The 26,245-nt window shown below is 46.2% G+C and overlaps 1 protein-coding gene across 3 annotated transcripts; it reads right to left on the bottom strand.

Moving 5' to 3' along the window:
- Positions 1–188: 188 nt before the first annotated feature.
- LOC130188308 (pecanex-like protein 3) lies at positions 189–24,894 on the bottom strand. Of its 3 annotated transcripts, none has more exons than XM_056406612.1 (36): positions 24,627–24,894; positions 23,036–23,479; positions 21,026–21,234; positions 20,832–20,937; positions 19,567–19,606; positions 19,327–19,422; positions 17,377–19,080; positions 16,140–16,269; positions 15,352–15,521; positions 14,538–14,595; positions 14,330–14,441; positions 14,000–14,157; positions 13,387–13,540; positions 12,757–12,789; positions 12,462–12,633; positions 12,094–12,204; positions 11,901–11,992; positions 11,697–11,806; positions 11,068–11,173; positions 10,883–10,975; positions 10,622–10,772; positions 10,032–10,176; positions 9,425–9,602; positions 9,107–9,215; positions 8,878–9,007; positions 8,717–8,775; positions 8,413–8,628; positions 7,254–7,507; positions 6,416–6,646; positions 5,700–5,803; positions 5,462–5,609; positions 5,137–5,367; positions 4,419–4,693; positions 4,168–4,337; positions 3,096–3,484; positions 189–2,653 (listed from the first exon to the last, which is right to left on the bottom strand). In XM_056406612.1, exons 2-36 carry the CDS (start codon positions 23,186–23,188, stop codon positions 2,501–2,503), a joined length of 6,750 nt encoding a protein of 2,249 aa, XP_056262587.1. In that variant the 5' UTR covers positions 23,189–23,479; positions 24,627–24,894; the 3' UTR covers positions 189–2,500. The 3 variants fall into 3 exon arrangements, with proteins under 3 accessions (XP_056262587.1, XP_056262571.1, XP_056262579.1); XM_056406596.1 differs by having other exon boundaries at positions 14,300–14,441; positions 24,627–24,893; XM_056406604.1 differs by lacking the exon at positions 24,627–24,894 and adding an exon at positions 24,251–24,269 and having other exon boundaries at positions 14,300–14,441.
- Between the last annotated feature and the right edge of the window lie 1,351 nt (positions 24,895–26,245).

Raw genomic sequence — 26,245 nt, 5'->3', positions numbered from 1 at the left:
CTCTAGTTTCATAAGATACGCATCTAGTTTCATAAGATACTCGTCTTCATTCTAGATTCAAAACTGAGGACGCTGCAGTCTACGAAAGTTGTCGACTCGCATATTTCATCACAAAGTTTAAAAAAGTCTAGTTAAGGTTCAAGGCGTCTCAGGATTACGCGTGTAAATTATTAAATTACTCACAGCAGTTGATTTGCAAACGACACGAAAACCTTTAATTTAAAAAGAAAAATCACAATAAAAAAACTGTACAGAACATTGAACATCCACTTTAAGATCTTAAATAAAAGACTCCGCCCGCAAAAAAATATTAAAATGATAAAGTAGGATGGTGTGATACATTTTGCGCAAAAGTATTTAAATCCTGGAAGAGCCCCTCCCCCCTCCGATGGGTAAACACGAGTCCCTCCCTTAAACCGCCACTTAGTGTCTTCAATGAAAAATAACCCAAAATCCAATAATAATAAAATAGATTTGTATTTTAAATATATTTATATAAGAAACATGCTGTACATAATTTAAGGAGATTAATAATCTCTTATAAGCGACGCGCAGATCTGTTGCAATGACTGCTTTCCGAAGAAAAAAAGAAAAACGCAGCCTCCCGTTGCCGCGGAAACGAGGATAAAGGGAGCGCTCGGCAGAAAGTCCCTGGCGTGTTTTTCGAGGGTGGAGGCGGACGCCCTCTTCCCCCGCAGCTTCTTCACTGAAACATCAGCTGCTAGAAATATTTTGTTTAAAAAATAAAAAAAAGGTTAAACAAATTAGATTTAAATGATATAAAAACCGTGACACGGCGTGTCGTCCAGATGTTGAGGAGCTGAAAGTGAGAAAATACCCAGCATGCAGCGCATAAGATCTTCTGTAAGGTCATGTGACCCAGCCGGTGCTCACATGGCCGTATTATCGTGACCCTTGTTTTAATATCTCCCTCTCGTGTTTCCTCATTTTGAACAATAAAAAAAGTCTTCCTGCCGAAGAAGTCAATTTATTTTAAATGACAGACGCTGAGAACGCCGGCCTCCTCTCAGGTTTCCTAGAGGGGAACGTTATTAGTGTCGCACAATGTCATGTCAGCATCATTCAAGCACTGCAGACAAGATGTGGGGGGGGGGAGGGGGGCACGTCATTGGATCAGGGGAAACATTTGGGGGCCGAATAGGGTCGAAATCTGTGTTTTTAATTTTGCGGTGGAACAAAGAGTCAAGAAACCAACCGAGTCACTTCTCAGGGATTCTTCCAGTTACACTATAAAAAAAAAAAAGAAAGACAAAGAAAAAGAGCCACTGGTGAGACGATACAAATGTGATGACACCAAACCAACTGAGGGGGGGGGGGCAGTGGACAGAAGGCATATTTCCAATCGGATACATCACATCACCATGTTGACGGAACGCAGTTAAAGGAGATCTGAGACGATATTAAATCAAATAAATATTCCACCTTTGCTTTCAGTATTTATTAAACTTTGTTTTTCATGTCCAACTAAAACGCTGGATTCTAGAGTGGAGGAAACAGCAGCAGCGGTGGAGGAGGAGGAGGAGGAGGTGGGTATATTAGTCGTAGCAGGAGATGCAGAAGCAGTAGTATAGCAACAGGAGGGTCCCTTATACTGAGTCATGAGCTGATCGGATGTGATCGGAGGCCGTTATTGATCCGTCATCCAAAGAGAATAAACAGAGGAACTCGTGATTCTTCAAGTATTAAAACAGAGGACATCCCACTCCCCCCAAAAAACTAAAAAAGGCTTGAAGTGTCCGACACTCCTGGTGTGTGTTTGTGATCGACACCATTTCCATTGATTGGAATCGCCCCCCCCCCCTGATCCGGATCAATACGCACCGGCTGCTCGTGATTCAGGAGGCCAGCGGGACGGAGAGGACTCGTTCTCCTGGACAGAACCGCCGAGTGTGGCTGTCGTCAGGCACCTCTGGAGGAACCGGGCCAGGAGACGGGGGACGGCGTGTTGGTGTGTGTGTGTGTGTGTGAGTGTGTGTCCTTCTGTTGAAGATGGTCAGTGTGCAGAGCGAGCGGAGGCTTCAGTTGTGCGTCGGCCCGGTGAGGATGTGCCGACACGAGGCCCGTCGTGGTTTCCACTTCTCCTGCTTTTGCACCGACAGCAGTCGCATTGTTGTTGTTGTTGTCGCGATCGGTTTCGCACACACACTGCTGCAGATGTCAAGTAACAGAAAGTTAGAGATGTTCTATTCTCCAAATATAGAAAAATAATCCAGCAAAACATCCCTTTTTTTATTTTAATAAGTGCGCTCCACAGAGACACCGAGGGCCCGGTGCCGGAGTGAAGAGCGAGTCCGGCGCCAGGAGCAACGACTCGGAGTCCGGTGGCCGACGAGTAGACAGGAAATGAGCTCATCGCCGGACCCCCGCGGTGCGGTAGTGGGCCGTCGAGTCAAATCAGGGCCGCTGGACCGAGTCGGGTCCGGGCCGGGCCCCCCGGTGCTGATCCAACAAGGCGTGTCACTTGGGGTTCTCCGGTGCCTCAGCGCAGGTGTGCAAGTAAAGGCAGCTCTGTGGATTCCTCTCGGGGGGCGGGGGGGTCCCCCGCGGTCAGCAGGGCCGGATCCATCATCTGAGCCGCCCCCAGAGGGTCTCGAGTGAGACCCAGATCCTGGAGCGGCGCTGGAGGGGCGGGCTGCAACAAAAAATAAATAAATGTTTCAAGTTCATCCAAGAAAATCAGCTTCCACGGATAAAAAAGTTGGAAACAATGGAGATAAATATAAACCCCACAATACGTCTCACCTAAGTTTGCAGAACAGTCTCAAATTATATGAAAAAGCAAAGATACGAGTCCAAATGAAGCGAATATAAAAGTGATTTGGTTATTTTGTGATCGTACTTCCTGATCGTTAAAAATCACAGCGTTAATAAAATGATAAACGACACACCATTAATCTCTCCTTCACTTAGGATCACGAGGCTTAAAGTTTGTATTTAAAAAGTATTCCAAATTAAACTTTTCTAAAGAGAATCTGAAGTAATCGCTCGAGAGCAGAGCCGGACGGTAACGGGGCGTCGGTCTGAGCTGCTCTACGATTGGCCGGTCGGCGTTGGAGGCGTGTCATCCTTCTCACCTGCGTGCGGACGGTCTGCGCGGCTCCTCCTTCCCCCTCCGCCGCGGCGGCCGGTCCGTTGAAGCCCTTCCGGCCCGAAAAGCTCCACTTGCTGAAGTGGCTCTCGTAGTGCAGCCCGCCGCCGGCCCGCGGGCCCGCCCGGTGGCCCGAGTTCTCCAGGAAGCAGAAGCGCTCCGAGCCGGGCAGAGAAGGCGGAGCCACGGCGCCGCTGAAGGAGAGCTGGGAGCTGGAGAGATGCTGGCCGAAGAGGCCCTGGATGGAGGACGTCCGCTGCAGGGTCGTCAGCAGCCCCGCCTCCATCCTGCCCTCTGATTGGCTGAGCAGCGCTAGTGGGAGGGGCTGGGGGTGGTGAGGCCAGCTCTGGGTCGGACCGACAGGGTTATCAGTACCTGAAATGCAAGAGCGAGAGATTTAAATTGAGTAAATTTGACTATATCAAAAAGTAACTAGAACGGGCACTCAGTAGAGCGCATACCTTCACATATCACAAGATTGGGCATTGAATTATGAACATTTTGGCATTAGTTGCATGCCAATTGGATAGAAATTGACCGTGCTATGGTAAAAAGAAGATTTTGACCTTTTCATGACCTTGACCCCGATCGATCCCAAAGTCTAATCAAATGGTCCCCGGATAATAACCAATCATCCCACCAAATGTAATGCGATTCGGTTTAATACTTTTTGAGTTATGCGAGTAATCAGAATTGTATGTATCAGATCAGAATCAGAATTGTATTTATTGCCAAGTAGGTTTACACCTACCTGGAATTTGTTCTGGTGTATAGGTGCATACAGTGAACATAAAATGAACATAAAACATACAAACACAATAAGTACTACAATACAAAAAGCAGGGCAGGAGTGCAAAAGTACATGTGCAATGTTCAGTAACACGCATACAAATAAATAAATAAATAAATACACGGCGATCAAAACATAACCTTCCGCATTTTCAATGCGAAGGTAATAAACAATAATTATTCAGCTTGAAACTTCTAATTAATGAACATCATCTCGACTTATTGACCAGAATGAATCATTGTGGAGCGTCGGTGGTTTCCGGTCTCACCCATGAAGGGCTGCACGGTGCTGATGTGTGGCTGAGGGAGGCCGGAGGCGGGGGTACTCTGGGTGGTGTGAACGGCCGGGTTGGTGGAGATGGAGGCAGAGCCGCCGCCGCAGTCAGAGTCCTCGATGTTGCCGCCGCTGTTGCAGCCGGCGCCGCAACCTTTCTGTAACCTGCAGAGAGAGAGAGAGACGCCGGTCGGACCGCCTGTATTCGGGCGAGCGGGCGCGGCGCCGATGTCCGAGAGCACGCACCTGTCCCAGCTGCTGAGGAGCCAGCTGTAGATGTTGTGCGGGCTGACGGGCCCCCCCCACACAGAGTGCAGCTGGCCGTGGCCCCCGGCGTACGAGGTGGTGAGGGGCGACACGTAGATGGGGTAGCCGATGGGCTGGTCGCACGACGAGTTGATCATGTTCCTGAGGGCCTGCTTGGCGTTCTGAATGCTGCCGCGCTCCGGGTTGCGGTTGCGCAGGAAAACCAGCTCCTGCTGTTGCCCCGCCCACAGCCCGCGCACACACTCCCTGTTCACCTGCAGGGGGCGGAGACACGAGCGGAGCGCAAACATGAACACAGTTCACTGAAAGTTGTAAATGACAAATGAACCAAAGAGCAGAAAGCCACACATGGGACAGAGAAGTGTTTAAAGACAGGGTTCTGACACATTTTGACCTGTGGATTTCCAGGACCTTAAACCAAATTTCCATGACTAAACTGAAAAATTTAGAAAATGTTGCGTATTGAGAGCGTACGCCGGCTTATATTTTGAGCGTCTTTCTTTAAAAAACATATTCATTATTTCAAACTCGGCGTAAATGAACATGTGATAACAAATTTCCACGACTTTTCCAAAACTTTTAAGATTTAAGTTTTTTCCATGACTTTCCCAGGCCTGGAAATGACCATTTTAAAATTCCATGACTTTTCCAGGTTTTCCACGGCCGTACGAACCCTGCAAAGAGTACGAGCGCTGACCTTGATGACCCTGAAGCTGAGGAACCGCTTGTTCAGCATGATGATCTTGTACTCGTCGCTGCCGTCGTCCATGATGTGGCGCAGCGCCAGCAGCGACGGCTTGTTGGCCAGGATGGCGCTGCGCCACACGGGGTCCCCCTCGTGAGAGATCAGCATCTTCTCCTCGTTGGCGGTGATGGCGTCGTACAGAACCGTCGGATCTTCGTACTCGTCCGGAGACGTGAAGTGGTCCTGAGGGGAGGCACAGAGCGGGTCTCAGTTCGGGGACCAGACTGTCGGTACTCGACCCCTCGGGGCCGGTTGTCTTCGGTTTTTCTCTGTTTACCTGATGCAACTTGAGGGACATCCGCACGCCCGGCGCCACGACTCGGTTCAGCAGGTCCATATCGGCGAACACCCATTCATCCCTGGGAGACGTGATCCGGAAGTCTCCCTTGAAGAGTGCATGGAGGCCGTAGAGAAACGGCTCCAAGCTGTCAAACAGGTAAACAACAACAACAACTCTTGCATACCGGGTAGTGACAGGCGGCATAGTGAGAGACGGCGAGGGGGCGTGGCCTTACCTGGCAGACATGCTGTGAGAGGCCGTGCCCAGAGCTCGCCGGCCCAGGATGCACAGCCCGAAACACAGGTTGACGAGAGGAGAGTCTCTTTCACACGGCACCGGCTGCAACACAATCGAGTCAAGATAAATGATCAAAATATTGGATATTTTGTTCTGCAAAGAATAACAATAATAATAATAATCTGCTTTTATCAGGATTCTTTTCAATCTGAAATGTTTCCTCTGATGACAAGTTAAGGTAAACAATAGAAGTCAAAATAAAACTAAAGACACATGACATTGGATGATACTAACCAGCAGCTCCTGTCTTCATTTAGTAAAGTTTCATTACCAGAACCCCAAAACTTCTTCAAATATTTTTTGTTTAAATTCTTTTTTTACACTTTTTTTCCTTTTCTTTACATTTACACTTTCTTCTGTTTTCAAACTACAATTCAAACACATTTCCTAATTTGCAATGTAATATTTGTGTGGAGGTCACATGTGTTTACAGCTCAGCCAAGGATTAGAATACTGATAGCTAGTGGAGGGAACAAATACAAAATAAAAAGACAACAACCAGGGGTCTAATTTATAAAACAATGTGTAGTCATCGTCTTAATAATCTGCGTTGACAATATCTGAATGTCTGACGGGGTCCGACTAGAGGTGGCGTACTCCTCTTTCATGTCCTTTGAAATAGAACCCGTGGGCCGCGATGGGTTCTAGTCTCACCGTTTGGCGCCGGCTGTTGCAGTACTGGATCCAGTCCAGGTAAACCATGCAGAAGGAGGCGGCGGTGATGCCCGAGGCCCGGTGGTCGTAGTCCTCGTCGATGTTCAGGTTGAAGGTCGGGTCGCTGTCCACGTAGTTGGACCCGAGACAAGGCCGGAGAGCCTCCTGAATCGTCTCGTTGGTCAGCCACTCGTCCATTTTGGAGGACCGACTCACGTAGTAGATGATGCTCTGTTGGAAGGAATGAAGACGATATGAAACCGTTTATTTTCTCACATCGAGGCAACCAGAATCAAATCCAGATACAGGGTTCATCCACATGTCGACCAGTGGGTTCCCAGGACACATTTTGTGAAATCTCGGCGTATAAACGAGTATAAACCTTAAATGACTCAAATTAATTAGACAATAGTTTGATTAAAAGAATACATGTGTCTAAAAATGTTTATTCTTTGAAACATGTGAATATATCAATTTCCATGAGTTTTACAAAACCTTTGGGAATTTTTCTTTTTTTTAAGGACTTTTTCAGGCCTGGAAATAACTATTTATTTTAATTCCATGACCTTTCCAGGTATTCCATGACCGTGTGAATGGTTCTTTTCAACACATTAGTCTGATTGCTTGGATGCAAAGTGTGTGTACACGTCATGTTGCTATTGGATCTTTTTAATTGGGCAAACCCCGGCCCGATCTCAACCGGGCTGCAGTTTATGCAAAAGTAAAGTTACCGCAGCAACGGGATGAACAAATATCAGACCAGGTGTAGACCTACTTAAAAAGTCTGCTGTGTCGCGTGTGAGGAAGAAGCGTGAACTAAGAACACGCGGTCGCTCACCTTGACGTAATATGTGATGAGGATCTTCCGGAGGTCGAACACTTGCAGCATGGAGGCGGCGTTGTTGTCGCTGATGCTGTAGCCCTCCAGCACGTACTTGGTGGCGGCGACCTCCCAGGCCAGCCAGCGCTGCCCGAAGGCCGCGTTGAACGACAGCATGTGGGGGAGGTGGCCGGGCTCGCAGCAGCAGCAGCCCTCGTCCTCCTCCACCCCTTCCGTGATGGCCTCCACCTCCCTCTGCTGGCAGTAGGTACCTGGACGGACGGGAGGAGGGTCAGCTCACATTAATTACATAAACTGGGGCGGCCCGACAAACTCTATTTTAGTTTCTTTCTGCTGCGCCTGCTCTCTGTGAGTGTGACTCAGCCATCGTGACTTGCAGCTGTCCTTCTGGTCACATGACATCTATTGCATCTGTCCATCCTGGAGAGGGATCCTCCTCTGTTCTCTCTTGAAGGTTTCTTCCCTTTTTTCCCCCTGAAGGGTTATTTGGGAGTTTTTCCTGATCCGATGTGAGGTTTTGGGGCAGAGATGTCTATGTGTACAGATTGTAAAGCACTCCGAGACGAATTGGTCATGCTGGAGCTAATTTAACTATTTTACATAGTTAATGATATACTACTTATTCAAATCATAGTTTGTTAGTGGATTCTGAATTTTCTTTCAAATCTGAATCTGGAAAGTAGTTTAACTTGTAACTAGTATTGTCAAATAAAGAAACTACAGTTAGAACAATATTTCCCTTAGATATATGGAAACAATCTTACTCAAATGCAGCATTAATGTAATAAACTCAGTAGACAGTCAATTTATATATAAAATGAATTAAAATAATTCTAAATATAAGACTACAAGAATAAACACACAATGTGCATAGTGACCCATTTCAAGAAAGCTCAGGTTCTATAATTTTCAACCATAAAAACGTTTCTATCGTTGAGTGATTTGGAATAATAAGAATATACCATCATAAATCAAACTGATTACATTTTAAAGCAATACTGTTCACAATGCAGTGTATTGAGCTTCTATAAACACATGCTGCTCTTGAGAGCCCTCGACAGAAACCCACCCAAGCGATATGTGCAAACAGCACGTAAACAACTCAAACTGAGCTCATTCTAGCCCCCCCCCCCCATCACAATCCCTCGCTGCTGACCTCTGAACTCCAGCCCCCTCAGCTGGAAGGTGACCAGGCCGTTGCCAATCTCCACGATGTGCACCAGAGCGTTGAGGTAGTCGGAGGCGAGGATGAAGCAGTCGCCCGTGGTGTAGTTGCCCCAGCGGCCGAGCAGCAGGTCTCCACACAGGCTGTGCTGCAGCGAGCGCGTCAGGTGCTCGTAGAAGATGGAGTTCAGGTTGTTGTCATCGGCACCTTGGGAGAAAAATAAAAAAAAGAGGCATTTAATAAAAAACCAGAGCAGTGAGATGGAGGTGGCGGCGGTGAGAGGGTTACGGCGTACCTGGGTTGCGGTCCAACTGAGTGGCGAGTCTGGTGTTGGAATGATCGATACGCTTTGTGCTGCAAACACGACAAACAGGCAAATGAATGAAAGCGCTTCATATTTAAGACTTAGTAAAACTCAACATTTGCAAATGCTTTAGTTTCCTTTCTCAAACATACTTGTAGTCTCTCTCCCAGAATTTGACGGGTCTGGTGTAGGACGTGACGAACACGGCGCTACCGAGGACAGGATTGAGAGGCGTGGAGAAGATTGCGGAGAAGACGGCCTGAACGAACAGCACGGCAGAGTCTGAAGTGCCACGAGTTAAGGATTCCTCTATTGGAGTGGAATGTATTATTCAGGACACATAATGCAATCTAAATCTAAATCAGAGAAGCTGAAGGATACGGGGAACAGCAAAGGGCTGAGCGAAGGCGTGGAAGGCAGAGCCCCAGGTGATCTGCCAGGGGGCGATGTAAGTCAACACAAAGCGCAGCTTGTACAGCAGGTCCCACATCTGAGGATTCAAAGGACAAATACATTAAAACAAACACTGACAACTGTATTCACATCACTAGACAGACACTTGGTGGTATTTCAACCAGAGGAAAGTGCAACATGGCTCTTCAGTCTGGTGTCAAGTGATCCGTTTACATTAAGATACAATAAACCGCGACTAGAATAAAATGTTATTATCCGCGGCGACGGGGTGTTTCGCTTCCTCACCTTGCTGAAGAGGATGGACATGAAGTAGTAGTCGATGAGGAAGGTCTCCGAGAAGTGCGGGTAGTCAAACTGGAAGAAGAGCGCGGTGAAGCAGAGCGTGACGTACTGCTGCGACGGGGCGCCGAAAGACGAGCGCAGCAGCTTCATGCCCGCCACCGAGATGAACAGAGCTCGGCTGCTGTGGGGGGGGCAGAGGGGGGAATCACACCAGATCAACACACACAGACCTGAATGTGGTAAAGTTTAAAGCTTCAACAGCAAACGCTCTGATCTCATCGTCTGCCCTGCTCAGTCCTGGTTCTCTCATATTCACCTTTACATAGACTACTATACAGAATGTATAGTCTGTATACTATAGTCTGTATACTATAGTCCTGTATGGTCTGTATACTATAGTCCTGTATGGTCTGTATAATCTGGTCTAAGATGAAGAGGGGAACTAAAAGGAGAATATATTTGATGCATCAACCTGCAAGAAGTAATACACCTGGGGGCGGTTCAGCGTGACTTATTTTATATGCTACGGATCCAACACACACACACACACACACACACACGCCTCATATTCCGAGGGAGTGCAGCTGGTCTGAGACAGAATGAGTCTTACTAGATATCCAGATCTTTGTGGTTCTGGCCCACAGTTCGAGCCTCCGTCGTTAGGGAGTTGAGCACCACGGCCGGGTAGATGATATACTTCTCCACGCACTGAAGCCACGCGTACAGCTTCTCAAACCACATCAGCTGAGCGGCGTCTGGGGCAAACGGGGGGAAAAAAAAGCTAAAACCATCTCGCACAAACCCACGGTCCAAACATGAGCTTTTAAACTTTTGCACGGCTGTGAAATAAATCCGTCGGTAAATTATTTTAAACGGAAAAATGTTTTAACGAGATGTTTACGCACTGGGTTATGCGGCCGAACTATTTCTGGCATCTCGAGCGTTTCAAATACTCGATTTTGTTTATTTAAAATGGAAAATAAAAAAAATTTCCAGTGTATGTCTTTCGGTTATAATTCAGCCACTTAAGTATTATCGATGGTGTTTATAGCTGAGAAGTATATCTGTGATATTTAAAATAGGCAGCCGATTCATAGCTTTCAACTAGAAGTCGTCATGCAGTTGTGTACATGAGGCGTTGGGAGGTGTTTTTCCCGTACTGCCTGTGGAAGTAGATTTAAGAGCAATCGGGACACTCACCTCGGACCTCGAACTGGCTGTACTCTCGGGAGCGCAGCACGGGGTGAGCCAGGCAGAACCACGGCAGCTGCTTGCGGAGCTGAGGCAACAGGTAGTGTGTGATGAAGCCCACGACTCCGGCCAGGGTGTACAAGACGAAGCTCAGAGCGGGCTGTGAAAAAAAGATAAGGGAAATAAATAAATCTGTGGACATTTATTTGAGCGAATTGAGAACAACATATGTTGTAATGAGAGAGAGTTCATAACTCTGCTCCAACTCACTTGAAGAGCGATGAAAACGGTGCTGGCGCTGATGGCGAAGGTGATCACGGCCATGAGGGGACACATGACGAGGTCCGAGTGAAGAATCTCTTTCTGCAAAGGAGGCGGCGAGAAGCACACGGCTGTAAAAAAGAGAGGTAACTGAAATGGAGAGCGATGGCGTGTCAGCGGGCCGTGATCTTTACCACAGAGTTACGCAGCTTCTCGGGAAGGGGGTCCTTGATCTCCACCGTGGGGTCTTCGGGCGTTCGGTTCTCCAACTCTGGGAATAACTTGGACCTGACCAGCGACCTGACAGGAGAAGTGAACACATTTTAAAAAAGGAACCGTGAGGAATTAACAAGCTGAGGGGTGAGTTTACACAGGCTTTAAGTGTGTGGGTCCCGAGTGTTTTGGCTGATACACGTGAAACAAGTGAAACTCTGCTCCTCTGTAGAGGAGCCATGAGAGAAACATAAATCTATTAACAGGGTCCATACACATGTTGACCGATGGATTTTCCATTTTGGGAAATCTCGGTGTATACATGATAGTCGATTATCCCTTAACGGCTGTTGCTATGACAACCGAACTTTTCAGATACGGTGCGTTAACTCGCAGCGTAACACATATTAATTATCTCAAACTCAGTGAAACTGAACATGTGAATAAAACACATTTCTATGAGTTTTCCAAAACTTTTGCGATAATAACCATTTTTAAATGTTATGACCTTCCCAGATGTTCCATGACTGTAAAAACCCTGTATTAAAAGAAACACACGTTTGACAATACAAGACTCCTAATGAGACTTTTTGAATCCCAAAGTACTGACCACAGGATGGTGGGGTCGCTGCTTTGGCGGCTGAGGTGGTAGCACAAGGCCAGGAGGAGGCCGCAGAACACAGAGAACAGCACTGGCACATGGGCATCCCCCCACGGCGCCTAAAGTGAAGAAATAAATACATGAAGTTTGGGATTATCCACATCTATTCCTACTCAGAAACCAGAAGAAGAAAAATGCATCCGTTCCCCTTACGTTGATCGCACCGAGGCAAAACCCATAGAGCAGGGCAGCCACCAGCACGCTGCGCATGAGGCTGAACAGAGACGAGAGGGGGCTGGTTGTGGCTGAGGAAAGAGACGCAGAGAGGAGATCAGGCTTAAGACGCTCCTACGCTTCCCTCCCTCTCTTCTACACATCATCCCGCCTGGTGCTGACATGTTCTTACCAGTTCCACCGAAAATGTGCATGTCGATCTGCTCCAGCAGACACATCACAAAAGTGTTGACCTGAGGTAGCAACCCAAACAGGAAGATGACCGGGAAACACAAGGAAAACACTGTTGGAGGGAAAAAAGGAAGAAAAAGGGTTGAAAAGCTCAAAGAAATACACAAAAAAACCACTTAAACCATCAACTTTGTGAACCTAACATGTTCCGCCTGCAGTATGCGCTTGAGGTCTCAGTGACGTCATCGACGTTTATTTCAATTCACGGCTACTCTCTTGGTAAAAATACGACTCCGATATCAAATATAGACATTATCAAAGTGCGGTGACCTCGACGCCCAAGTACAACACAAACGTGTAACCACTAACCGATGAGCATATCCCTGACGCAGAGCAGGAAATGTGCAGAGAAGAAGGTGATGCCGTAGAGGGAGAAGGGCTGCAGGCTGCCGGAGCGCCCGGAGAGGTCAAAGATCCAGATCATCACGCAGCACAAGCAGAAGTAGACCGGTCGGCTGTACACGATGATCCAGTTGTGGCCCTGTTGAAGACAGATGACGCACCACGAGTACACGGAACAGGAATAAACAAGGCGACGCGGGTTTAAGTTATGCTTCGAGTATGTTGGAAGCATGTAGAAATAAAAGGTGAAAGCAGGACTCACGTGCATGGGAGACGCCGCATCGGGTTGTACACTCTGAAATAAAGAGGCGGGGATATTAAGCTTCATACGTTTCACACGGTTGCATTAAAGAAAAGAAAAAAGCCACAGTGAAAGGTTGAGACATCACAGACGAGATATGTTGTATTGTACACAGTATTAAAACACTTCATATATACATCTATATTATAATAACAAATAAGTACAGGGTTCATACACATGTTGACCAAAGGGTTTCCAGGACTTTAAAATCTCAGTATAGACATGAGAAATAGAGAAAATGTCGTATTTAAAATAACAATGTGAATTCCAAATCATACAGTAAAAACCTTAAATGACACAAACGAATGAGACAATAGTTTAGATTAAAAGAATAAACATTTATGTCTTTTCAGTTACGGTGCGTTCACTTGCAGCACGAAAGAGGAGTATGAAAGGATAAAGCATTAAAAAAAGCATATTCATTCTTTAAAACTCGGCGTTAATGAACATGAAAATAAAAAATTTCCAGGATTTTTTCAAAACTTTGGGGATTTTTTTTCTCCAGGCCTGGAAATAAACATTTACAAATTCCAGGACTTTTCCATGACCGTACGAACCCTGTAAGTCATACGATGAGGTGAGGGGAGGTACCTTCAGTAAAGAGTACTGGCAGCTGGCGATGACAAGGCAGAACTGGAAAACCCAGATGTCCCTGAAGAAGTCCTGGAGCAGCAGCAGGAACCCCAGGAAGGCCACCAAACTGGCCAGAACCACGGCGAACACGTTCTCCCCCACACGGCGGTTCCTGGCAACAGCAGAAAAAAATTAAAAAACGCCTACTTCACTGCTTTCTAGAAAGAAAGAAATAAAATCAGGGTTCATACACATTTTGATCAATGCATTTCCAGGAATTTTAACCAAATTTCCAGGACCAAACATTTTGTGAAAACTCAGTGTTTACATGAAAAAAGTGAGAACATTTCGTATTTAAACCAACAATGAGGATTCCAAAGCATACCGTATATACCGTGTAAATTAACATGAATATAACACATTTCCATGACTTTTCCAAAACTTTGGGGATTTGACTTTTCCAGGCCTGAAAAAAAATGTCCATGAATTTTCCAGGTTTTCCGTGAGCGGACCAACCCTGAGAGTATTCGGTGAAGTTAATTAACATGAATGTATAAACTACTGGCCAAGTACATGTACAACACAATGTGATTAGAATAAGCTTTAGGGTTGCAAGAGGACACCGGCTCACCTGTCCAACAGAGCCAAGAGAGCCAGCCGGTCGTATCGGACCCTCAGCCACCTCCCAGGCACCACCCAGAAGCGATAGTACTGCTTGGGTTTGGCTTTCTCCTCGATCATCAGAGTGTTTTCCTGGGACTCTTGTAGAGACTCGTGATCCAGATCAAACTAAAGATGGAGGGAAGAACGGTGTTGATTAATGCAGAAGGAGAGGCAACGAGGAGAACCTGTGATGGTTTCCTTTTCGGGGGGAGAGAGTCACGACTTATTCACATTACTGGAATAATGAGCCACATCAAACATAGCTAACCTCAGGCATTTCCAGAGGCACCCTGCGCACCTGCATGCCCTGTAGCACCACAGGTCTGGGCTGCAGCATGGACAGGACCGGAGCCCCTTCCTGGACCTCGGTGGAGGTGAAGCTCGACGACTGGGATTGTCTCTCCCTTTCTCTGCAGGAGGGAAACATTACGGCAATAATTGAAGTTTTCAGTCACGCTGAACGCTGATATTCTTGGCAAAAAAAGGGGGAAACAACTAAAACTTACTGAACCGGGTCCTCATAACCACCTCCAGTAGGTCCAAATGTGTAGGACCTCTTCACTCCTGTGCAACAACAGAAATGGAAAACTTTCAACGGAGAGTAATCGGGACACATCGGTCTCCTCCACACTTTTTCCAACTTTATATAATTGGATTAAATCCACACACAACCTACAAAGATAAGGAGGTTTTGATGGAGTGTAGATAAGAAAAAAAGTTAAGAAGCTTTTCATTTTTAGGTAGGTAGATATGGCACAGTCTGTCATCTTTCCATGAATTATGTTTACATTTATGTTATTTAACCCTCCTGTTACCTTTCGGGTCAATTTGACCCCATTCAATGTTTAACATCGGTGTTCTTTGGGGTCAATTTGACCCCAGGCTGTTTTTCACTGTGTCAAACATATAAGAAATATCAATTTTTTTATATATTTAAAGGGCTATTTAGGTAGTCAACAAACATAAAGTACCTCACACTTAAACTTGGGAAACAATATTCATTCTAATAATTTTCTGGAGGTTTTAATTGCTGGGGTCAAATTGACCCCAAGGGTAAAATATGTTAGTAAATGTGAAGGTAACAGGAGGGTTACGGTTGTTTTTTAAAGCATGTTGTGCATTCTATGTGCAATCTCTAACTCCCGCTCTTGAAAATGGAAGCGTCACTTTTCTATCCCTGGTAAAAGCTTGTATTCAAAGTAAAATGGCTTTTTATCAAAGACGTGTGGGTGGTATCAATCTGTAAAGTCGCAACATGAAAACCAAAATACAGCACGTTTCCCAAACCGTTGCACCATTCCCGTTAAGCTAATGACTCACCGCCCTCGTCATAGAAGAAGTGCACCGCCCCCTCGGATGTGTCGTCGAAGGTGGAGGCCTCGTGGATGCCGCTGCGGAGCAGCAGGAGCGAGGAGGCGAACTGTAAGGCTGAGGGGAGCGTGCGGGTCCGTGAGTGAGAGGAGGTGCGAGCCCGCTGCAGGTCCTGAAGGCTGCGGGCGCAAAAACACACGTGGAAAAACAACGTCTCACATTTGCCTGAGCGTGTCATCGGAGCAATGAGGGGGGCACGTCCCCTCTGTGGAAGTTTTCATTAACATCTTATTACAGGGTTCTTACACATTTTAACCAATGGATTTCCAGGACTTTTCCAAGACTTTAAACCAAATTTCCATGAAATCTCGGTATAAACATGAACAATTTAGAAAATGTTGCGTATTGAGAGCGTACGCCGGCTTATATTTTGAGCGTCTTTCTTTAAAAAATATATTAATTATTTCAAACTCGGCGTAAATGAACATGTGATTATAACACATTCCCGTGACTTTTCCAAAACTTTGATGATTTAAGTTTTTTTCCATGACTTTTCCAGGCCTGGAAATGACCATTTTAAAATTCCATGACTTTTCCAGGTTTTCCATGACCGTACGAACCCTGTTAATATTCATTACTCCATTACTGAGAAGATACATTTTTAAATGGCAAATCCGGAAAACTATTTCCCCTAAATTGAATTGAGACGACCAATTCTTGCTTTTGCGGCAAATAAAGACACAAATCGGGGGAAGTGTCAGACGTGGCCCTCTCTCAGATCGGCCTCGTCGACTCACCTGGGAGGGGAGCCCATGGTGGAGGGGGGAGGGGTCGGGTTGCTCCCGGCGTTGTGCCTTCTGCGGATGGCCTGGGTCCTCTTCACGCTGGTCACCGAGTCGTGTTTGCCGCCATCCTCCGGAGCCACGGCTGGAGGGGGGGGCATCGGTTACATCAATGCGACGGTTTAACATCACAGAGTAAATGTCCATGGGGACAAACTAACGTCCAACAACAGCCCATTTCTGGATTTTTACTTTTGTTATTGTAACATTTGCATTTGGAGAGAAGCTATGCAATGCAGACATTTACAAGTATCCTTGAATGCCTCATTGAAGAGACATTGAGCAAGTGTACCCATTAAACTAAATAATAATAACTTTATTTATATAGCACCTCTAAAAACAAAGTTTACAAAGTGCTCTACAGAGAGTCAGGGCAAAAACAAATAGAATAGTAAGAAACAAATATAAAAAAATAAAATAAATAAAAAACAGACAAACTAAATTAGGGGAACCAAAGATCTGCATAAAAGGATGACATCACTTAAAAGCTGTTCTATAAAAATGAGTTTTAAGAAGTGATTTAAAAGAAGTCACTCATTCTGCGAGCCGTATCCCCTCCGGTGGGTCGTTCCAAAGTTGTTGTTGCCTTGCGGCTTTTTCTATTTTGTTTAGATCTTGTATTAATTTCCAAAGATAATTAATATAAATATCATGTGTTTGTTTCCGATTAAACTACTTCCGGTTGTATTGTCTTTGTTTTCAGTTTTTAGGAGGAAAAAGTAAAGTAAATGGAAAGAAAAGTACTACGACCGTCTCCCTTGAACGTCGGTTTAGCTCGGTGTTAACTCAGAGTTCACACACGCTGCACGAGACATCATAGTCGTAAATAAATAAAACTAGGAATCAAACTCTTTCCCTTTACATTCATCCAGACATGGCAATCCACCCCGCGTCCGAGAATAAGGCGTAATGACCCCTTCACGTTAAGAACAAGCTAGAGTTCCTCACGTAATCAGAGCTGCGTGTTTCTAAGTGGTTCGGTTCGTGCGTGACGTGTTTACACCGTTGAACTTGAGTTATCACATGCAAACATAAGGCCTCGAGATGACAGCTGCACCCACAACATCGCCACCGCCTGCAAGCCAACGTGTGCGTGGTCGACTATTTATAGGCTGCTGAAACGAGGGCAGCAGACGAGCGACGGGCCCCTTCAGAGGGCCGACGCTCAGAACGGCCACGACGACCGGCTCACCTCCGCCCACAGCGCCCTCCTCCACCAGCTCGTCTGCCCTCCAGCCCATTTGGTTGCCGGTCCAAGAGCCTCCCAGAGAATCCAGCCGGTGGTGGTGGTGGTGATGGTGGTGGAAGCCGTCCGTGTGGCCGGCGCGTGCTTCCAGGTCCGACTTGGAGACGGTGAGGGTGCCGCGGGGCGTCGGGGTGGACGTGGAGGGCGGAGCCGCCGCGTCGCCCTGGCCTCCGCCCGCCTCGTCCACGCTGAGCACTCGCGCGTGAGTCTCGGCGCTGGCGGTGCTGGAGGAGCGCTGAGCGGCGCGGGGATGGGAGGGAGCGGCGGCGTCGGGGAGATCCCCTTCCCTCGGGGCGGGCGGTTGAGCGGCGGCGGGGAGCGGAGCCGCGATCTTAGCGCCGGCGAGGTCCGGGGAGTAGCAGGAGGTCGAGGAACTCGAGTCGTCGTCGTCGTCTGAACTGTATCGGCGCTGAGAGCCGAGACTCGAGCCGGCGCTCATGTCGCTGCCGTCGTCGTCGTCGTCGTCGCTGGAATCCTCAAACAGACTCTCGCTGTAGGCCTTGGCGCCCAGGCGGCTGCGCACCGGGATGTAATCTCGGTGCTGCCGGTGACGCCTGTAGGAGCCGCAGTCGAAGCTGCTGCTTCCCGCTCCGGCTCGCCGCCGCGGAGCTTTCCGGCGGCCCGGCCGGTGCCCCACGCTGCCGCCGCCGCCGCCGGCCCGCAGCAGCTTCAAGTCTTTGGGGCGCACGACCTGCTGGGCTTGCGGGTCGGATGGTGAAAAGGGGGCGGAGGACACGGGCAGAGCGGGCTCGGAGCACACGAGACCCGGGGCCGGCCTCGAGGCCCCCGGCTTGGCGTGCCGCGGCGGGGGTAGAGGCGGGACCGAGGTATTCAGGTCCGAATCGCAAACCTCCGAGCGGCCGCTGCTCGAAGGGGACGAGTTCTGGAGGGGGCGGGGCGGCGCGGGGGACAGATCCTCTCCTTCGACGAGGGTCCTGTCGAGCCGCCGGCTGAGGGAGAAGTCTTTGGACGGGGAGCGCAGGAGCACGCTGTCCGACAGGTTGTCCGTGTCGCTGCCGCCCTCTCCCTCCGGACCCTCCGAGGGCCTCGGCGCGTCGGAACCCGTCGCCGGCGCCGAGGCCGACGCCCGTCCGTCCGCGGGCCCCGGCCGGCTGGACGAAGGACTCTCCAGCCGAGTGGAGTCGGTTTTCTCGCTGCGGTAACTGCTCACGGTGCTGTGAGTCTCGCGGTCTGTGGTCCCTCCGCCGGCACTGAAGCAGCTGTCCGTGGATCCGGCGGCGAGCGCCACCCCGCTGCGGCTGCCCGGGTGCTCGGTCCCGGGCGCAAACGTCACGGGGCCGAGGCCCAGACCCAGTAGGTTTTCACTCAGCTCCTCGCTTAAGCTGCTCTTTATGAGGGGGCTGAGGGGCGTGTCCCCCAGGCTCTCGGACCCAGCAGAGGGGCCCAGGGGAGAGTAAGCCCCCGACCCGTTGTCCTCGGGGCTCTGCTGAGACGGTCGATCTGGCAACTCCTCCAACTCCTGCATCGGTTCCTTGTCGCCTCCATCTTCTTGACTGGAGGGTGAGGGGGGGATCGACAAGCAGACGCCAGGGTCTCCGAATCCAGATGACATTCCAGATACTCCCATAAGACCTGGGAAGTCTCCTCCCAGCGCAGCAGCAATGCAGGACTGAGTCACACTGGGACCCCCTGTTCAGTCAAAAAAGAAAGAAGATCTATATAAGTTTAAAATGCTGAAAAATGTGATGCAAATGCACATTGGAAAGCTTCAACAGACCCAGCGCTTCACTACAATACATTCCGATGGACAGTTTAAGAGCCACGTCTACACGGGAATGTCCCAGTATTGGTATTCTCGTAGCCTGATCTATGGCTCGTTTCCATGCCGACGGCGTATGATGCTCGTTGACGGTGACGGAGTCGTAGCCGACTTACGAATGGTGTCCTGGGACCTCTGGCGTAGGATCTCCCGGTGGGCCGATGTAACGATCACATTAATGCTTCCTTGTTCCCGCATGAGCTCTTTGATATCTGAGGTAAAAGAGGAAGAAGTCACGACAAAAATATGTAATAAGAGACTAAACTCACATCGATCTGATGACTAAATTGAATAGTGTAAAGACAGTAAGACCGAAGTTTATACATTACGCATGAAAACAGAGTTCTGATACGTACCGTTAGTGCCTCCTGTATCCTGCAGCTGGGGCAAGAACTCCTGAACAAGGACAATAAATAAATAAAAACTATGAGTGCTGGTGTTGGTCGTTATAGCGACTCTGCTAAAGTATCGTCATACCCTGCCTTTAAAATTATACAACACCCTCATTTATGAGTAGACACTTTAATGACGACAGTGTTATAACACAGGGTTCTTACACATTTTAACCAATGGATTTCCAGGACTTTAAACCAAATGTCCATGACCAAACTGAAATCTCGGTATAAACATGAACATTTTAGAAAATGTTGCGTATTGAGAGCGTACGCCGGCTTATATTTTGAGCGTCTTTCTTTAAAAAACATTAATTATTTCAAACTCGGCGTAAATCAACATTTGATTATAACAAATTTCCATGACTTTTCCAAAACTTTTATGATTTAAGTTTTTTCCATGACTTTTCCAGGCCTGGAAATGACCATTTTAAAATTCCGTGACTTTTCCAGGTTTTCCTTGACCGTACGAACCCTGATAATAGGAGCCGTATTAATGAGTTGCATCGATGTGCGAGCTTCCACTCATACGCACGCGACAAACATTAGAGCTCTTATATTCCACTGTTCCACGTACTGTCATCTGTCATTTTACTTTCCCTGATCTTTAGGTTGTTGATGTTGTATTGTTTAAGTATTGGTGTAATACTTAACCCTTGTGTTGCCTTCGGGTCATTTTGACCCGATTCAATATTACACCCTCCTGCCGCCTTCGGGTCAATTTGACCCGATTCAATGTTTAATGTCGGTGTTCTTTCGGTAGTCAACAAACAAACATAAAGTACCTCACACTTAAACTTGGAAAACAATATTAATTATAATAATTTTCTGGAGATTTTAATAGCTGGGGTCATATTGACCTCAAGGGTAAAATATGTTAGTAAATATAAAGGTAACAGGAGGGTTAAACATTGAAACGGGTCAAAATGACCCGAAGGCGACAGGAGGGTTAAATATTGAATCGGGTCAAAATGACCCGAAGGCAACAGGAGGGTTAAGGCAGGTATTGTAATATATTTAGTTTGTATCATGACAACAATAATGTGTGCATCTAAATAGTTAACTCATTGATACGTATCAACAACAGCATTGGATCTAATGAAAACCTTTTCCCAGCTGAACTCTATTTTTTCCCTTAAATGACTATTTGAGGCATAGTTGATGTGGGAAGTTAAAAACGACATCTTTCCTGAAGACGGCACACAACTATAAAATATGGCAATCCTCACCGACACCTGGTTCAATCCGTACAGAGAGTGCTGCGAGCTGCAGCGCACCGGAGGGGTCGAGTTGACCTTCCGGAACACCGTCATCTCTACGCCGACGTGACTGTCCCTGTGAAGAAGGCACGCATGAAGAAAGGTGAATAAAAAAAGGCATCGGTATCTCACAGCATCGAGACCGGTATCCCACATCGACTCACCGGCGCTGATTCCCATCGTGGCCGCCCGAACCGTCGTCTCCATCGTCCGTCTTTGGGGCTTCGGTTGTGAGCGAGGCGTGCTTCTTCTCCACGATCTCCCCGAGGTCGAACATCGTGTGCAGCCGGTAGTTCACCACCTTGATGGCCGTGAAGAAGACCGCCACCAGGGCAGAGTACACGCCTGCAATCACCAGGCCAGGAGGAAGAGCCTGGGAGGGAGCGAAGGAAACGAAATACAAGAATTAGACAATGCAGTTGACTTTAACAGGGTTCTTACACATTTTGACCAATGGATTTCCAGGACTTTTCCAGGACTTTAACCCTCCTGTTACCTTCAGGGTCAATTTGACCCCATTCAATGTTTAATGTCGGTGTTCTTTGGGGTCAATTTGACCCCAGGCTGTTTTTCACTGTGTCAAACATATAAGAAATATCAACTTTTTAATATATGTATAGGGCTATTTAGGTAGTCAACAAACAAACATAAAGTACCTCACACTTAAACTTGGGAAAAAATATTAATTCTAATAGTTTTCTGGAGGTTTTAATTGCTGGGGTCAAATTGACCCCGAGGGTAAAATATGTTAGTAAATGTTAAGGTAACAGGAGGGTTAAACCAAATTTCCGTGACCAAACTGAAATCTCGGTATTAACATGAAATTTTTTGAAAATTGTGCGTCTTGATAGCGGACGCCGGCTTATATTTTGAGCGTTTTTCTTTAAAAAATCGTATTAATTATTTCAAACTCGGCGTGAATCAACATGTGATTACAACAAATTTCCATGACTTTCCCCAAACTTTTCTTTTTAAAGTTTTTTCCATGACTTTTCCAGGCCTGAAAATAAGTTTTAAAATTCTATGACTTTTCTAGGTTTTCCACGACCGTACGAACCCTGCTTTAAGGAGTGAGTGAGAGGAAATATTCAATAGAGTAAATCACAGAAAAGACAACAGTTCTGTGTAATAATGAAAGACAATTCCCACTAAGAAGCTTTTAGACAACGCTGAAATTGCCCAAGAGGGAAGAAATTCGACATTAACGACATCTAGAAGATTCAACTATTCATTTTAAAAGGTTCAATCATCAATTTTTCTGTTTTTAAATTAGGGTCTTATTTATGATTTGACCATTCCTATCCACATATATTTAGGGTGCTTTGAATCAAATCCAGTTTCCCCAAATTGTATAAAACACTTAAATACTGACCTATGAAGCAAATGTAAAGACGTTCTTACCCAAACAGTCAGCAGTGAATGTACATTAGATATCGCAGCTTTCTGTGGTCCAACTAATATTAACCTTACTCGCTTATTCAATGTTTAAAATGTGCATTTTGATGTGTTCCCTTTCACTTTTAATGACTGCAGAATAGTTTTGAACCTGTCCGGTGAGCTGACTACTTGTGTTGTTGCCCTACTGACCCCCGAGGTCCTGCTACCACACAGATGTCATCATGAATATCAACACAGTGTAAGAGCTGTGTTAATATTCAGCGCTGATGGTAACAAACACATTATCAAGAGATTAAAATTCCCTTTAAATGCCACCTGGTTATGCAAATGTTGCAGTAATGGAACACAGAGTTCTTACATTTCCATGACCAAACTGAAATCTCGGTATAAACATGAACAATTTAGAAAATGTTGCGTATTGAGAGCGTACGCCGGCTTTTATTTTGAGCGTCTTTCTTTAAAAATACATAATCATTTTTTCAAACTCGGCGTAAATGAACATGATTTCCATGACTTTTCCAAAACTTTTATGATTTACGTTTTTTTCCACGACTTTTCCAGGCCTGGAAATGTCCATTTTAAAATTCCCTGACTTTCCCACGACCGTACGAACCCTGGGAACAGCTCGAAATGTGGATTGCTTGTGAAGTCTCTCATACAGTTCGCATTGCAAGACAACTAAATGAGATGTAATGCTACGTTTCAAACGTGTCTTTAGTGTCTCATCCAGTTTTTGGATAAACTTGAAATCAATTCTGCTCCCGACACATTCTTACCATGTACAGCAGGAAGGGGAAGGCCAGGAGAAATATCCAAAGGTAGAGGTGGAAGCAGTTGGAGAAGGTGCTCTGATGCGGGTCCACGTACCAGCCTCCCGTGAGCGACGCCCACACGCCCTGCCGCAATATCTGAAGAGCTTGGGAACCCATCTCCACCTTCAAGTTCAACCGAGAGCTGGAACGCTGAAGCTCACAGAACTGTGCGGCAGCTCAAGCAACGGTATCGTATGTCTACGATGGCACTTCCATTGGGGATGGCAGGTTAACCGAGACCGTTTCATCAAGGACGGCAGCGCGGCGTCTCGGATACGTAGACTTCAGTGGAGGTCAAGAGTCCTCGCGTGTTCTTCTTGTGCCGCGCTCCGGCCTAATCCTTGTCGGGTAATCGGGAGAGTGACTTTTCGGCGCGGTAACCCACTGAATGCAAGAAAAAACGTTCATCTGAAAAGAAAGATCACAGCTGGTTTGTTTCTCATGCGCATTTTAAACATCGCATACATCAGGGGGACACACAACGTGAATGCTCGGCAATAACAAATCCATTAAATGACACAGTAAATCACAAAATGTAGTAGAAATCTATCAGCTGCGTCAGTTGTCGAGATGTTTCTTTTACTTGTGTAACATCACTTTCTTAACTTCCACGTGATTTATCAATTAACTGTACAGTTTCCTCTTTCACATCCAGCTGATCTTGAAATAATTCACGCAAAAGATGACGAGATAAATGGCACTATATTTGTTGTCAACTCTGAAAACGTGGACATTCATCATTCAACACAACTTATACCTTTAAATCACTCATTTGTTGAGCTTCTGGACATTTAAAAAAAACTGATGACTAAAAAGCACAGGAGAGAAAGACTTACGTTCCACCGATAACAACCTAATGAGAGCTGGGTGTGTCACTAGACCTGGTCTTTTAAATAAAAATGACAACACTAGTTACCATACTCATATTAAAAACAGGATGACGGAGCTTTTTTTTTAAATGTAGTTTTTATTCTCACGTCCACGCCGATGCTCTGCCAGCGAGATTAAGTTTCCTGATTGACATTAGCAAGCTAGCAAGACGATTTAGCCGTAGCTTACGAGCCTCTCTGTGCAGGTATGATCGGCAAAAATACAACCTGCTCGACAACCGACGCCTCCGGTCACTTCTTCGGATACAAACACACACACACACACAGGTGAGAGCAGCAGTGGACCGACCGTGACAACAGACCGGGCTGACAGACGAGAAACAACCGGGCTGTTTGGCGCTAGCCGGGTAAAGCTAGGCCCGGATACTGCAGCCCTTCGCCCGGGGTGAAGCGCCTGTTCGCCGGGTGACGTCCAACGGAACCGACACGAACAAGTGAGCGGACCCGTCGGTCGCTCGTCACTAGCTAACGTTAGCCACACACGTATCACACAACGGTGACTATGCCAACAGGGAAATGTGTGTTTTTTGTTGTTCCTACAATGTTCTTCAAGTAGCATTCGTGGTCCCAGCCTGCCTCGTATCCTCCTTCCGCATCCAATATCGGAGCTTTTCCTTCTCAGGATGCTAACGAGCGAGTCCTAAAAAAAAAAAACCGTCGCTTACTTTTTGTTGCCGTTGGTTAACTTGTCGTCGCAGACTGGAAGCCCCGCGTCGTGTTCGGCGTGAAGGCGGACGGCCGTGCAGCGGGAGCGGAGCCCTCCTCTCATGGCGGCCGGCGGACGTTTCTTGGCATAAACGGAGCCTGTGTTCAAATGTTTCAGGAAGCTAACTGGGTAGCTAGCTCCTAGCTCCTAGCTAACAACTAGTTGACACACGCGCACAGACGTTACGCGTTTACGCACGCGCACGCACCAAGAGCGATCAAGTGAGGGAGAGAGAGATGCCCACGGCTCTGATTGGCCGCATGCCCTGACGTCATGGGCAGGATATTATTCAGTTTTTTTCTCCCTCAAATTATCAAAATCATATTGTTATTTTGTTGATAAGCTTCGTTTATCAACAAAAATCAACTAGTTGATAAGCTTCTAGCTTCTAGCTTATCAACTAGATGACGCACGCGCACAGACGTACGAGTTTACGCACGCACGCGCACGCACGCACCAAGGGCGATCAAATGAGGAAGAGAGAGAGATGCCCATGGCTCTGATTGGCTGCATGTTCTGACGTCATATGACTCTCTATTTTTTTCTCCTGCTAATTATCATAATCATATTGTTATTTTGTTTAATTTATGATTCATTTATATTTTCAGATAAATACTTCCTTAAATAACACCATAAACTGTAAAGCTATTGATTTAATAAAGATTATAACAATTACTGATTTAACTTAATTGCAAGACAATGGGAACATTGTGTTAATACAAACAGTTTATTGAGTTTCCCTTTAACTGATAATCATATTGTCATTTAGTTTGATTTATGATTAATTTATACTGTCATAGAAATACTACTTAAATTGTTGCATGTCTTGTTACTTGTAAAAATGTCTTAGTAAGAGTCTCCTGAAGGAGGATACTCACTATTCTCACTTCTAATTGTTTGTGCACCTGTTGAAAAGAGTACATATTGTATAAACCTTATATTTAATCTTATGTTTTTAGACTTGTTTTGTGACTACAGATTTAAAAAAATAGCCTCTCTGCACATTTACAGAAATGTTTTTATTAATATCAAATAAACCAAAGTAAAAAAATAATATTTGTAAAGCTATTGATTGAATACAAATAATAAATATGAGCCACATCTTTTAATTAATCTGCCAGTGTTGCAGACTGAATGATACACACGTTTTAATTTGTATGCATGTATCTGGCTCTATTTGTCTGACTAACTGTAAACTAAACCTAAATACTTAACTCTAGTTTTACAATATTGTACTATGCAAACTGTGAAATAATATGAAGGCCATGAGTGGGGTGGGATGGGTCTGTGGGCGGGTGTTTCATTATTCATTATTATTAATTTATTATTTAAAAAAATGAAAATACTTGTTATTTGATCACTGTATATCATATTGTGCATTATCAATAAAGTATATATATATATATATATATATATATATGTATAAATAAATAAAAAACAGACAATGCTCCTCCTGACCTGTGAGGTATATTATTCAGCAACAAAGATTACTGATTTAACTTAATTGCAAGAAAATGGGAAAAATACCCAAATAATGAAATCCAAATAATGTTAATACAAACAGCTTCAATCTCTTGG

The sequence above is a fragment of the Pseudoliparis swirei genome, chromosome 3 (genome assembly GCF_029220125.1).
Source record: "Pseudoliparis swirei isolate HS2019 ecotype Mariana Trench chromosome 3, NWPU_hadal_v1, whole genome shotgun sequence".
In the NCBI taxonomy this organism is placed as follows: Eukaryota; Metazoa; Chordata; class Actinopteri; order Perciformes; family Liparidae; genus Pseudoliparis; species Pseudoliparis swirei.
The sequence above is the reverse complement of the archived record's forward strand: the minus strand, read 5'-3'. Positions and strand labels throughout refer to the sequence as shown.